Source organism: Camelina sativa, chromosome 10 (genome assembly GCF_000633955.1).
Source record: "Camelina sativa cultivar DH55 chromosome 10, Cs, whole genome shotgun sequence".
NCBI lineage: Eukaryota > Viridiplantae > Streptophyta > Magnoliopsida > Brassicales > Brassicaceae > Camelina > Camelina sativa.
In genome coordinates this window covers 22,438,845-22,452,477 of record NC_025694.1, presented here as the reverse complement: position 1 = coordinate 22,452,477, position 13,633 = coordinate 22,438,845, and the positions used below count along the sequence as shown (strand labels likewise).

General features: G+C 43.5%; 1 protein-coding gene across 1 annotated transcript; it reads left to right on the top strand.

The window, feature by feature from the left end:
• Window positions 11,638–13,354, top strand: LOC109126893. Its single transcript, XM_019230794.1, has 2 exons — window positions 11,638–12,507; window positions 12,698–13,354. Exons 1-2 carry the CDS (start codon window positions 11,638–11,640, stop codon window positions 13,352–13,354), a joined length of 1,527 nt encoding a protein of 508 aa, XP_019086339.1.

Sequence of the window (13,633 nt, the reverse complement as noted above, 5' to 3'; positions counted from 1 at the left end):
GGGGGGGGGGGGGGAAGAGGTTTTGCTGAAAGCTATAGCCCTGGCAATGCCTGTTTATACAATGAGCTGTTTCAGATTGCCAAAAGGAATATGTGAGGAGATAGAAAAGATTATTGCTAACTACTGGTGGAGCACGCAACAAAATGGAAATGCTGTTCACTGGGTCGCATGGGACCGAATGAAGTACATGAAAAAAGAAGGTGGTCTTGGATTTCGTGATATCGAATGCTTTAATGAAGCTCTGCTTGCCAAACAAGCCTGGAGAATCCTTCAACATCATAACAGTCTTCTATCTCGTGTTCTTCGAGGAAGATATTTTCCTGATTCTATCTCGTGTTCTTCGAGGAAGATATTTTCCTGATTCACACATACTTGATGCTTCACGTGGAACACGGTCTTCCTTCGGTTGGCAATCAATCCTTTTAGGTCGAGATCTCCTAAAGAAAGGTTTACGATTTATGGTAGGCACAAGAACATGTATTAAAACATGGTCAGATCCCTGGCTTCCTATACATCCTCCACGCCCCCCTCGGAGTGCAGTCGATAACAGAGATGACATTACTACTGTGGATAGTCTGTTTTCACCGAATAGAGATGGGTGGAATGAGAGACTAATAAGGGAGAGAGTCCATCAAGATGATATCAATCATGTCCTATCAATTAAGATCAGCAACTGGCAGCAACAAGACTATCTGGGATGGCATTACACTGAAAATGGTCTATATACAGTCAAGTCCGGCTATTGGCTTGCAACACACCACCCTGATCATGTATTTGTAGCCAAACCCCCATTTTGGTGATCTACAAATAAAAACAGATATCTGGAAAGCAAAAATCCCTCCAAAATTCAAGCATTTTCTATGGCGTTTATCATCTAGAGCTTTGGCTACAGGAGACGAGTTAGAGAGAAGACATATATCCACCAATTCGTTGTGCAAGCGTTGTACTTCTGAAATAGAAACAACTGATCATCTTTTTTTACCTGCCCTCATGTGATTCAGCTTTGGCGAGGTTCCAATATCCCATTACGAAGTCTTCTAAATCCGGGTGAGTCTATTGATAATAAAATCAAAGCGATTCTGCAATTTCATAAACAGAGGCGTAACTTTGATCGTCTATCTCTCCTACCCTTCTGGATCTTATGGAAAATCTGGACAAGTCGAAACAAGCTCACCTTTCAGAGGATAAATCGTAGCTTGCAACAAGATCTAAGAGAAGCTAGACAAGAAACAGATGAATGGTTAGTGATACTTCCTCCAAGAACAGAGCGTTCATGCCAAAACATCTCCAACATCTGCAGAAGAGATGATTCTTGGCAGTATCCTCCCAATGGATGGGTGAAATGTAATTTTGATGGTAGCTTCATCAATAGTGACAGACAGTCTACTTCAGCCTGGATAATTCGTGATGATCATGGTAATTTTCGAGAAGCAGGCCAAGCAACAGGATCTATAGTTAAGACTGCTATGGAAGCTGAATGCCAAAGTCTAATCTTTGCTATGAAACAGTCTAATCTTTGCTATGAAACAATCGCTGACCAGTGGATACACTAGCATAATCTTTGAAGGTGACTGCCAAACCCTGATTAATGCACTTAACGGTAACAATCTGCACTTTGATACATATAACGGTCAACAAGATTTAACAACATCATATTTCGCTGGACGTCAAGGCGTTGATATCATCTAGCTGATAAGCTAGCTAAACAGCTGAGAAATACGAATTCTACTTACATTTTGCATCATGCTGTACCAATTTGTATTTTATCTGATTTCAACATCGTATCCGTTAACAGCTGATATTAATGCAGTTTAAGGGTTAAAAAAAAAGAAGATATCATTTTCTAATTTATGACTGAAAACTTGTACACATATGTACGTAATTTTGCCCAAAACATTTGTATATAGTCAAATGCCAAAGTTTAAAGGATGTAAAATTTTTTAAAAATTTCTATAGTTTTCATTTTTTTTTTGACTTTTACTAATTTAAAAGTTTTCACAACCTTTCCTTTTAATTTGTTCTTTAATTCCACAGTTTTTTAAAAGTCAGGTAAATTTGGGTTTAAAATAATAAAAGCCAACAGTTTTTGTTTTTTTTCCCTCCACAATATCAATGTAAAATCTCATAAAATTTACAGATAAAATAATTTAACAATATTTCAGTTGATTTACCATTGAATTTTTTTCCGTCTTTTAAAGACACATTTCTCCATATTTTTGGTAGTTACTTAAACTCGTAATTTTTACATTAATAGCTTTTACTAATCGAACATAAAAAATATTATAGTGAAAATCCTTATTTCTATAGCTTAATGATGGGCAACAGTTGCAGCAGTCCGACAAGCTCATATAGATTCGCAGGCCAAACCCTTGCTACATGGTTTAGTTTGTCTTGGCTGTCTACCGTTTTGGTGAAGGAGGAGGTACTACAGGCCGGGGTAATCAAAGTAATGTGGGGGAGGGACATCAGCTTTAACCGATAAATCAGGGAGAGAATCTGAATCCATTTGTTCTAGGACGGAGGGTAAAGTTTGAGTTCCCACACTTCAAGGGAGGAGACCCCACTGCATGGATCAGCAAGCTGAAGAAATATTTTGATTATAATCACACGCTTGATGATCACAAGGTCAGGTTTTGCATCGTACCACTCGGAAGGTGAAGCCAACGAATAGTGGCATGGCAAGCCACGTCTAAGGCACTGACAGAAGCTGCTATTAACCTTACTTGCCCAATCTTCGAGGAGGAGTTGTGGGTACGTTTTGGACACGTCAAAGGAGAAGAATTCAACGAATCCTTGTCTAAAATCCAGCAAATAGACTCGCTTCATGAATACCAGTAGGAGTTTGTGAGATTGTAGAACAAGGTGGAGGGATGGACGCATAAGGAATTGATGGGTACATTTGTGGGAGAGATTGATCCGACCATAGCCGACAGTGTCCGTATGTTTTGACCTAAGTCACTAAGTGAGGTTTTAAATTTGGCACATGTGAAAGATGAAAAGCTTCAGCACCAGAAGAGAAAGTCTAACTTTAGGTCGCAAATACAACGATCGCTAGCGCCAGTTACCACTCGAGTAACCCAGTCGAGTAAACCGCTGACACCAAGGAAATTAAGTTCGGAGGAGCTTAAGAGGAAGCATAACTTGGGTCTATGCTTTAGTTGAGATGTAAAATTTATATTGGGCCATAAGTGTAAACAACCACATCTATTCATCATCAAGGGCATGAATGATGAGGATGATGATGAAGCAGATGGGGAAGAAGCACAAGAGACGGAACCAGAGATCATGGTGTATTCACTGACGGGGTGCAACATGCCTCAGACTATTCGTTTGAATGCTCATGTCAACAAACACTCTCTAACGGTCTTGAATGAAAGTTGTTTGACCCACAATTTCATCTACGAGAGCAGTACAAGGGAATTGAAACTTCCTATCAGTCCCATTCCTTCCTTTGCTGTTTGAGTTGCGGACAGGAAGCCTTTACGGTGTCAAGGGAGGTTGGACGAGGTGGAGCTGGTCTGGGTGTTGTCTTAGGAGTACAATGGTTGAGCCCATTGGGGCCGATTCTCTGTAACTGAGAACTGCAGACCGTAGAATTCCAACGGGAACAAAAGTCATGTAAACTACATGGACTGCACTCTCATATACAATAGGCGGAGTTGGAGGAAATTGAAAAGGAGGTTCGGCGGCGGCATGAGCTGTTCGCAATTTAGGTTGCACAGGCCAATGGTGGGGAAAATTTTGTTCCTCAGGAGATGAGCCGCTGTTGTTGGAGTACAAGTATCTATTTAAGGCCCCATCGACGCTACCTCCGTGGTGCCCAATTGAGCATAAAAAATTTCATTGAAGGAGAGGACAAACCCGATCAACATGCGACCCTATCTTTATGCCCATTACCAGAAGATTGAGATAGAGAAGCAGGTAGGAGAGATACTAGGTGCCGGGATCGTGCGTGCGAGTTCAAGCCCATTTTCATCACTGGTGTTGTTGGTTAAAAAAAGGATGGGACATGGAGGTTTTGTATAGACTATAGGGCTCTTAATGCGGCAACCATTATGGATCGCTTTCCTATCCCGACTGTGGACGACATGTTATATGAGCTTTATGGGGCTTTGTACTTCACAAAATTGGATCTTACGGCAGGTTATCACTAGGTTCAGATGCACGAAGGAAACCTCTCTACGAATGCTTTCCAAACATATAAAAGGAATTACGAATACTTGGTCATGCCTTTTGGGCTATGTAACGCGCCCTCTAGGTTCCAAGCGCTCATGAACAGAATTTTTGCCGACCCTTTTTTCGGCAGTTCATGTTGGTGTTCTTTACGACATACTCGTCTATAGCCGGTCCTGGGAGGAAAACTTGGCTCACGTCCGTCAAGTTTTTTTCTTGTTCAGTCAACATCAAGTAGCGGTAAATTTTAAGAAGTGCGACTTCGGTCAACAAAAATTGGAATACTTTGGGCATATCATCTCCAGGGACGGTGTGAAGATTGACAGGACTAAGGTCCAAGCGATGTTGGAATGGCCGTTACCAACGACCATCACAAAAACTCGTGGATTCCTTGGATTGACGGGTTATTACCGTAAGTTTGTTCGGGATTATGGGATGATTGATAGTCCGTTAACAAAATTTGCTTCGTAAAAGTGGGTTAGCGTGGGATAAGAATGTCGAGGAAGCGTTTGTGGCACTGAAAAATGCTCTTACTACCGCTCTGACGTTAGCACTTACAAACTTTACAATTCCCTTTGTGATTTAGACGAATGCGTCTAGTGAAGGACCAATTGCATTCATGAGAAGATCACTCGGGGTTGCAAAAAGAGCTTGGTCGACATACGCAAGAGAAATGTTAGCAATTGGTATTGCTATACACGGCGACCATACTTGTTAGGCCATCATTTTATTATCCGAACTGACCAAAGAAGCTTGCGTTATTTATTGGAGCAAAGGATAGTCATGCCGAGAAGCATAAGTGGATGGACAAGCTTGTTGGGTATGATTAGGAGATTACATATAAACCGGGAAAGTCGAATGCGGCTGTGGATGGGTAGTCCGTTTCTCCATGCCATATTTGTACAGCAGACGTCCCTTTGGACGAGATTCATTTGTTTGCTAAAATCGACCCTTAGATGATCCAAACTGGAAAACTGGCTCATGACCACCCACATAACCCATAATCGTGGTGGAATGACCTTGTCTGCTACTAGAACCTGGTGGTGGTTCTGCTTATATCTTTCTTTATTGCACAACTACTTAAGGAGCACCATGACATACCGACAAGAGGGCACTCTCGGGTTTTACGGACGTAGCATCGTCTCGCTAGGAAGTTATACTGGCCAGAATTACACGGCTTGGTCAAGGAGTATATAGCAGCTTGTGATGTTTTCCAGCGGGCAAAGGCAACGACATTAGCACCATCGGGGCTGTTGCAACCGCTACAACAGGCAGAGGGTTACACTACAATCATGGTTGTCGTAGATTGGCTTTCCAAGTCCGCCCATTTGGTGCCTTTAACACACCCTATATATGGCCAAGTTGGTGGCTGCCAAGTTCGTTGATGCGGTGGTCAGGCTCCTTGATGTTCCACCCTCAATCGTCTTTGATCGAGATTAATTTTTTTCATCCTAATTTGGTGCGTTTTGGAAACTCGCTAGCACTAAACTTCGGATTTTGACTGCCTATCTCTCACAGTCATATAGGCATACTGAGGTTTTCAATCGTTGTATAGAGTAGTTCTTGCGGAGATTTGTTCAATACCGACCAACTCAGTAGAGTTCCCTGTTGGCGTGGGCGGAGTATTGGTACAACACATCATACCATTCGTCCACCGGAATGAAGCCTTTTCAGGCATTATACAGCCAAGAACCGCCCATGGTTCCCTTGTATGAAGTCGGGTCCTCTACTCTTGTCGAGGTTGACAAGTAGTTAGCATCACAATACGAACTGTTAGGGAAACTCAAGCAGTATCTCCTGGCTACAAATAACAGGGCAAAGCGCCGATGTCAAACAAAGGGACTGGGTCTACTTACGTCTTCAACTATACTAACAACATTCGGTTCTTCGTCGCACGTCCCAAAAGTTTGCTCATAAGTATTGATAACTCTCTAATTTATATGCTTTTAGCATCCTTTTTTGTCCATATTTTGCATTGTTCATACCTCCAGACCATTTAGGTCATTAACTATAGGAATTCACTTTTAGACCATTTAGGGTGTTGCATTTCTGCATTTGCATATTTTGGACGAAAACATGTGCTAAAGAGCCAAAAATGGGGAAAAACAAGGACAATCCGAGCATGTACCCGAAGGATCCATCGAGCTGCAAGAACAAGTCCAAACCCCAACACGATCGAGGAGGATCCGAGAGCATGAAGAACAATCCGAAGATCCACCCGAGGAGTAACCCGACTTCACCCTCGTGTACCCCATCGAGTAGACCATCGGGCAGGTCTGGGAAGCTAGGTCAAAAGGGTTTCCATATATAAACCCCCTCCTCTCCTAGCTCGCAAAGGAGCACGCCGCAGACCCTCAAACCAGAGAGCGAGAGCTTCTGTGAGAGAACTGAGCGACTCAAACATTTTCCTTTTCGTTTTGCATTTTTATTTCATAGTTTTTATAGTTTTCTTAGATTTCTATCTTGTACTATTTCTACTCTACTCTATCTTTTAATACAATGCAAGTTTCATTCATTTTCGTTATTTTGTTCCTTGTTATCATGTCCGAGTAGTGTAGTAAAGTTTCTAGGGATGGGATAGATGATTTTGTGTTCTTGATCGGTTAGGATGCCTTAGTTTGATTGTAAATGATTGATAGATTTCCTTCTAGGTTGGTGTTCTTAATGCTGTCAACAGACCGAGAGGTTGAGATTAGATCTAGGGCGTTTCAGCGACCGAGAGGTGTAGATGAGATGCGTGAATTAGCCAATGCTAGAGGTTTACTTGACTCTGAGTAAGGGATTAGATGAGTTTGAGTTTACTGACAATAATGAATCGTTCTTAATGCCTGCTTGTTCATATTGCTATTGCGAGAGTGTGGTAAGTGATCAAGGTTGATTGTTGCTAGTGCGAGAGTGTGGTGACAAGGTTTTAGAGATTCATTGTCTAGGAAATAATTGCTTGAGGNAGGTTGATTGTTGCTAGTACGAGAGTGTGGTGACAAGGTTTTAGAGATTCATTGTCTAGGAAATAATTGCATGAGGCATGTAAGGCATGTGTACTGGTCTAGAATACTTAGGATTCGATTACCCCATCCTTAGGAGCTTTCGTATTTTATTTGTTTACATTTTCTTTACTTACTCGACCACTTACCCAATCAGGTACACGATAACATGCATCGAGTAATACCTCGAGCTGTTCATATATCAGTTACTTACTCGATCATCCCACTCGATCCTGTACTCGATTGCTTGCATCGAGTGCTTAGGTCGTGTGGTTTCTTTGTTTATATTCCTTTCTTTTATTTATTTTAGGACGGTTAGAAAAAAAACCCTATCTGCTTGGCTTGACTTGTATTGTCCTGATCATATCCTTCCTGCTAGCAATAGACAACCATTTGGATTGATAACCCTTTGTACTACAACTGCATAGGGAATTGATACCCTGGGTGAAAACCCCCAACTATCAATTTGGCGCCGTTGCCATTTGGTTGATTTCATTTTGCTACGTTTAGGATTTTAGCACTTGCTAGATCAAGTTCTTTTTCTATATATTTGGTTCGAATACTGACTTGTTTGCTTTGAATCTCAGGTACAACCCGAGCACCCACCCGACCCGTCACTCGATCACCTGGATCGAGTTGATCCTCGTGTACACACTCGGACACCTACCTGTGCATGCAAACACGATCCAGAGGTAGCCAGAACCTGAGTCCTTTCATCGACAACATCGACAGACCTAGGCTACTCAGACAACAACAAGTTCAACCAGAACCAGCAATCATTGAGGAGACGATGAATAATCAGAACGGTCCACCAGCTCTTCAAGCAAGGACCAATATAGGAGCAGGAGATGCTCCAACTACTCACATTCAAAGGAATGGCATTGTGCCACCAGCTGTGCAGAACAACAATTTTGAGATCAAGACTAGTCTCATCCAGATGATACAAAGTAATAAGTTTCATGGATTGCCAATGGAGGACCCATTGGATCATCTGGATGAATTTGATAGGCTCTATAGCCTCACTAAGATCAATGGAGTCAGTGAAGATGGATTCAAGCTCAGGCTTTTCCTATTCTCTTTGGGAGACAAAGCACACATCTGGGAGAAATTGCTCCCTAAGGAGTCCATCACCACTTGGGAAGGGTGCAAGAAGGCATTCCTGGCCAAATTCTTCTCCAACTCCAGAACCACAAGGCTGAGAAATGACATTTCCGGATTTGTTCAGAAGAACAATGAAACGTTTAGTGAAGCTTGTTAACGTTTCAAGGGATACACTACCCGATGTCCACATCACGGCTTCAGCAATGCTTCATTGCTGAGCACACTTTACAGAGTAGTGGTCCCCAAGATACGGATGTTGCTGGACACCGCAAGCCATGGTAACTTCCTCAACACGGATGTCGATGAAGGTTGGGACCTAGTGGAGAACTTGGCTCAATCTGATGGCAACTACAATGAGGAAGATGATCGCTCTATGCGATCTACAGGAGAGGAAGACGCCAAGTACAAGAGGGACATGAAAGCCCTCAATGACAAGCACGACAAGTTCCTCAACCAGCAGAAGCATGTTCATGCGCTATCAGAGGAAGAGCAGTTTCTACAACAAGATAGGGAGACTATACATATAAAGGATGTTAACTACATCAACAACCAAGGAGGTTACAACAGAGGGTACAACAACTACAAGCCAAATCTGGTTGTGCCTTACCAAAACCCGATACACAGCCCGATACCGCCATCAAGTTCGTCATCGCTGGATTTACTCTCCCTAATGCATACAGCCCTATCCACTCAGAAGACATAAACAATTCACATTAATACAGGATTCAACAATCTCGCTTGTCGTCTGTCAGCCAATTTCCAACAATTGCACAACAAGTTTGATGCCTTAGGATCTCGAATTCAGGTGATTACGGATAACTCGGCTTCCACCTCAACAAGTCACACGGATTCTGCAAACGCGATCGCCTTACGGAGTGGCCGACAATTACCCCCGAGAACAGTACCATTGGACATCACTGAGGACAACAATGATATAGATGGGGAGGATCTCGGTGAACCACCAAGCCACTCCCCAGCACAACCCGATGCTCAACCCGATCCATCACCTAACCACACCACTCGGATAGGTGATCGGGTTGACCCTCAGGTAACTCCGCCTCATGCAGACAAACCAGGAAGAGAAAAGCAAAAAGAAAGGAGATTCATTCCCCCACCTTACAAGCCACCTCTACCTTTCCCTGGATGATTTCGCAAGGAACTCTTGGAGAAGTACAAAGCACTGTTCGAGAAACAGATGCAGGAACTCGAACTTCGCATGCCCCTTATGAATGCTTTCACCTTGATACCTCCTTACTAGAAATTCCTGAAAGATGAAGTCATGGAGCGAATCAAGCAAGTTCAAGGGATGGTTATACTCAATCATGAGTGCAGTGCCATAATTTAGAGACCTGCCGCACCTAAGAAACTGAGCGACCCGGGAGATGTCTTTGCGATTTGGGGGCGTCAGTCAGCTTGATGCCACTTACTGTAGCTAAACATCTCGGATTCGAGAAATTCAAGCCTACCGACATCCAATTGGTTCTGGCTGATCGAACTACGGGGTTGCCAAGCGGAATTTTGGAAGATTTGCGGTCAAAGTAGGGTCACTAGACATACAACCCGACTTCGTGGTTTTGGAAATGGATGTGGAGCCAAGGGATCCACCGCAGGAGCAATGATTGATGTAAGGAACGGGAAGATCGTTCTGAAGCTCGGGGAAGACCTCACTATGCAGTTTGACATTCGGGAAACTATGAAAAAACCTACGATAGCTGGGCAAATCTTCTGTATAGAGGGATTAGAAAAACTGCGCGAGGAGGCATTTGAGGAGATTGCAATAGGGGATTGTTTACAAACGGCACTGACAAATGATGGTAAGGAGGGGTTCATGCATCAAGAAATGGAGCTCTACAAGTAATTGCTTGATACTTCTCTAGATGTTATCGAACCAGAGCTAAGTGAGGACATGAAAGAAGCTGAAAAAGAGGGAGTGATACTCAACAATAGAAGCTGAGATGAGTCAGTGGTCAACTCCTACGTCATGTCCTGCAGCTGCTCGACACCAACCAACCCGAACATTAACCTGATCATTTCATCAAGTAGATTGATCGAGCACAACCTCGAGGAGCAACTCCAAACCGCCGACGATTGGTCCGAATCTAAGGCGCCTAAAGTGGAACTAAAACCTCTTCCATCCGGGCTAAGGTACACTTTCTTAGACCCTAATTCCACTTATCTAGTGATCGTAAATTCTAGTCTACCTGAAAAGGAATTGGATTTGCTTTGCACCCGATTAAGAAACCATAGGAGAGCAATAGGCTATACTTTAGATGATATCAAGGGTATATCCCCTGATCTTTTCACCCACCGGATAAACCTTGAGGATGAATCGTACTCTAGTGTGGAACCTCAGCGTCGGCTAAACCCGAAGCTGAAAGAGGTGGTGAAAAAGGAAATTCTGAAGCTGCTCGATGCTGGAGTTATCTACCCTATATCAGATAGCACTTGGGTATCCCCGGTGCACTGCGTTCCGAAGAAAGGAGGAATCACCGTCATCAAAAACGAGAAGTATGAGCTGATTCCAACAAGGACGATAACTGGTCATCGAATGTGTATCGACTATAGGAAGCTCAACGCAGCCTCTAGGAAGGATCATTTCCCCCTGCCTTTCATCGACCAAATGCTGGAACGACTCGCTAACCACCCATACTACTGCTTCCTAGATGGGTATAGTGGATTTTTCCAAATCCCAATTCACCCTGCTGACCAGGAGAAAACTACCTTCACCTGCCCTTACGGTACTTTTCCCTATAGGAGGATGCCTTTCGGTTCCTGCAACGCCCCCGCGACTTTCCAAAGGTGCATGACATCTATCTTGTCGGATTTAATAGAAGAAATGGTAGAGGTTTTTATGGATGAAGTTTTAGTATATGGAGCTTCTTTCACATCCTGTCTGTCAAACCTCTGCAAGGTGCTGAAAAGGTGTGAAGAAACCAATCTAGTGTTAAACTGGGAAAAGTGCCACTTTATGGTCCATGAGGGAATAGTTTTGGGGCACAAGATCTCATAAAAGGGGATAGAGGTCGACAAAGCCAAGATCAAAGTAATGGTTCAGCTGCAACCTCCCAAATCAGTGAGAGATGTCAGAAGTTTTTTAGGACACACATGATTCTACAGGCGATTCATTAAAGACTTCTCTAAGATCGCACGACCGTTAACACGGCTACTTTGCAAGGAAGCAGAGTTTATTGTCGACAAGGACTGTTTAGATGCCTTCAACAAGATAAAGGAGGCTTTGGTGAGCGCACCAATAGTTCAAGCTCCTAACTGAGACCATCCCTTTGAGATTATATGTGACGCGTCAGACTACGCTGTGGGAGCGGTACTAGGTCAGAGAATAGATAAAAAGCTCCACGTGATCTACTACGCCAGCAGAACCATGGACGATGCCCAGACGAGGTATGCGACAACTGAAAAGGAACTCCTTGTTGTGGTTTTCGCTTTTGAAAAGTTCAGAAGCTACTTAGTAGGTTCAACGGTAATTGTCTACACGGATCATGCCGCCCTACGGTACATCTACTCAAAAAAGGACACCAACCTTAGGCTCCTCAGATGGATCCTTCTTCTGCAAGAATTCAACATAGAAATCCTGGATAAAAAAGGAATTGAAAACGGGGTAGTAGACCATCTGTCCAGAATGAGAATCGAAGATCCACTCCCAATAGACGAGTCAATGCCCGAAGAAAGACTGATGCACATCGCCTTCTTGGAGGAAATGAGCCACACGATCGGACAGACGATAGCTTACTCGATCCTCGAGTCAGCAAGGTCGATCGAGTTCATGGCAATCGAGTCGGCTAAGCTTCCATGGTACTCAGACTTCGTGAACTACTTGGTGTGCGGGGAAATTCCTAAGGACTACGACGCTCAAAGAAAGAAGAAATTCTTCAGGGATGTCAACAACTACTACTGGGACGAACCTTATCTCTACAAGAAAGGGACGGATGGACTGTTCAGACGATGTATAGCAGAGGAGGAATTCCAAGGAGTACTAGAGCATTGTCATGGGTCCGCCTATGGAGGATATTTTGCCACCTTCAAAACAGTCCAAAAGATACTCCAAGCTGGTCTTTGGTGGTCAACACTGTTCAAGGACGCACAGCTCTTCATAGCAAAATGTGATTCGTGCCAGAAAATGGGTAACATAGGTCGACGAAATGAAATGCCTCAACAGCCGTTCTTAGAAGTCGAAATTTTTGATGTCTGGGGAATAGACTTCATGGGACCCTTCAACCCACCCTCAACATTTGTACATCCTAGTGGCAGTTGATTATGTCTCGAAATGGGTAGAAGCAATCGCCAGCCCGACGAATGATCACAAGGTCGTAATGAAGATGTTCAAAAGCATCATTTTCCCAAGATTTGGAATCCCAAGAGTAGTAATCAGTGATGGAGGAACCCACTTCATTAACAGGGTTTTTGATTGATTGTTGAAAAAGCACGGAGTCAAGCATAACATCGCGACAGCTTATCACCCGCAAACCAGCGGACAAGAGGAAGTAAGCAACAAACAGATCGAAGCGATACTAGCCAGAATCGTGGGAATCACTAAAAAAGATTGGGCATTCAAGCTAGATGATGCGCTATGGGCCTATAGGACCGCCTATAAAACTCCGATTGGGTGGACACCTTTCCAGCTCCTCTACAGAAAAAACTGTCACCTTCCGGTCGAGGTTGAATACAAAGCAATGTGGGCGACCAAGCTGCTGAATTTGGACATAAGGACTGCCCAAGAAAAGAGAGTAATGGATCTCCATGACCTCGAGGAGATACGGCTGGATGCTTATGATAATTCGAGGATCTACAAGGAAAGAACCAAGGCTTTTCACGACAAGAGGATTCGACACAAGGATTTAAAAGCTGGAGACAAAGTCCTTTTGTTCAACTCGAAGCTTCGGATATTCCCTGGGAAGCTCAATTCTAGATGGTCAGGACCTTTCGAAATTAAGGAAGTTCTTCCCTATGGAGCAGTCACTCTGCTAGGTAAAAGTAAGAATGAATTCACTGTGAATGGGCAAAGAGTAAAGAAATACATGGCAAATGAGAGCACAGAGGTGGAATCATCTTTGCGCCTCGACAATCCCGCGCCAGTCTAAGACGAATTGAAAGTCAAGCTTAGGAACTATAAAGAAGCTCACTTGGGAGGAAATCCCAAAGGCAGGTCTGTAAATATGATTTATATTTTTTTCATTTTGTGTTTTCCGCCGCACTACCAGATTCCCTACCCGATGAGCTACGCGATCCCATCCTCAATCAACCCCTCGGATGCTGGTCCGAGTAAGTCGTCCGTGCGCATTTCTGAGCTCTTTGACGAGCAAACACCTGCACCTGCTGAAGCCGGAGACGACCCAGGCTACACGTTGGCGAGTATGGAG

What these genes read in the sequence shown, in the direction of transcription:
- LOC109126893 (XM_019230794.1), top strand. Translation starts at nt 11,638, where the DNA reads ATGGACGATGCCCAGACGAGGTATGCGACAACTGAAAAGGAACTCCTT. An exon ending in TCAACCCACCCTCAACATTT is followed by an intron (nt 12,508 to 12,697) that starts GTACATCCTAGT and finishes TTGTTGAAAAAG; the next exon opens with CACGGAGTCAAGCATAACAT.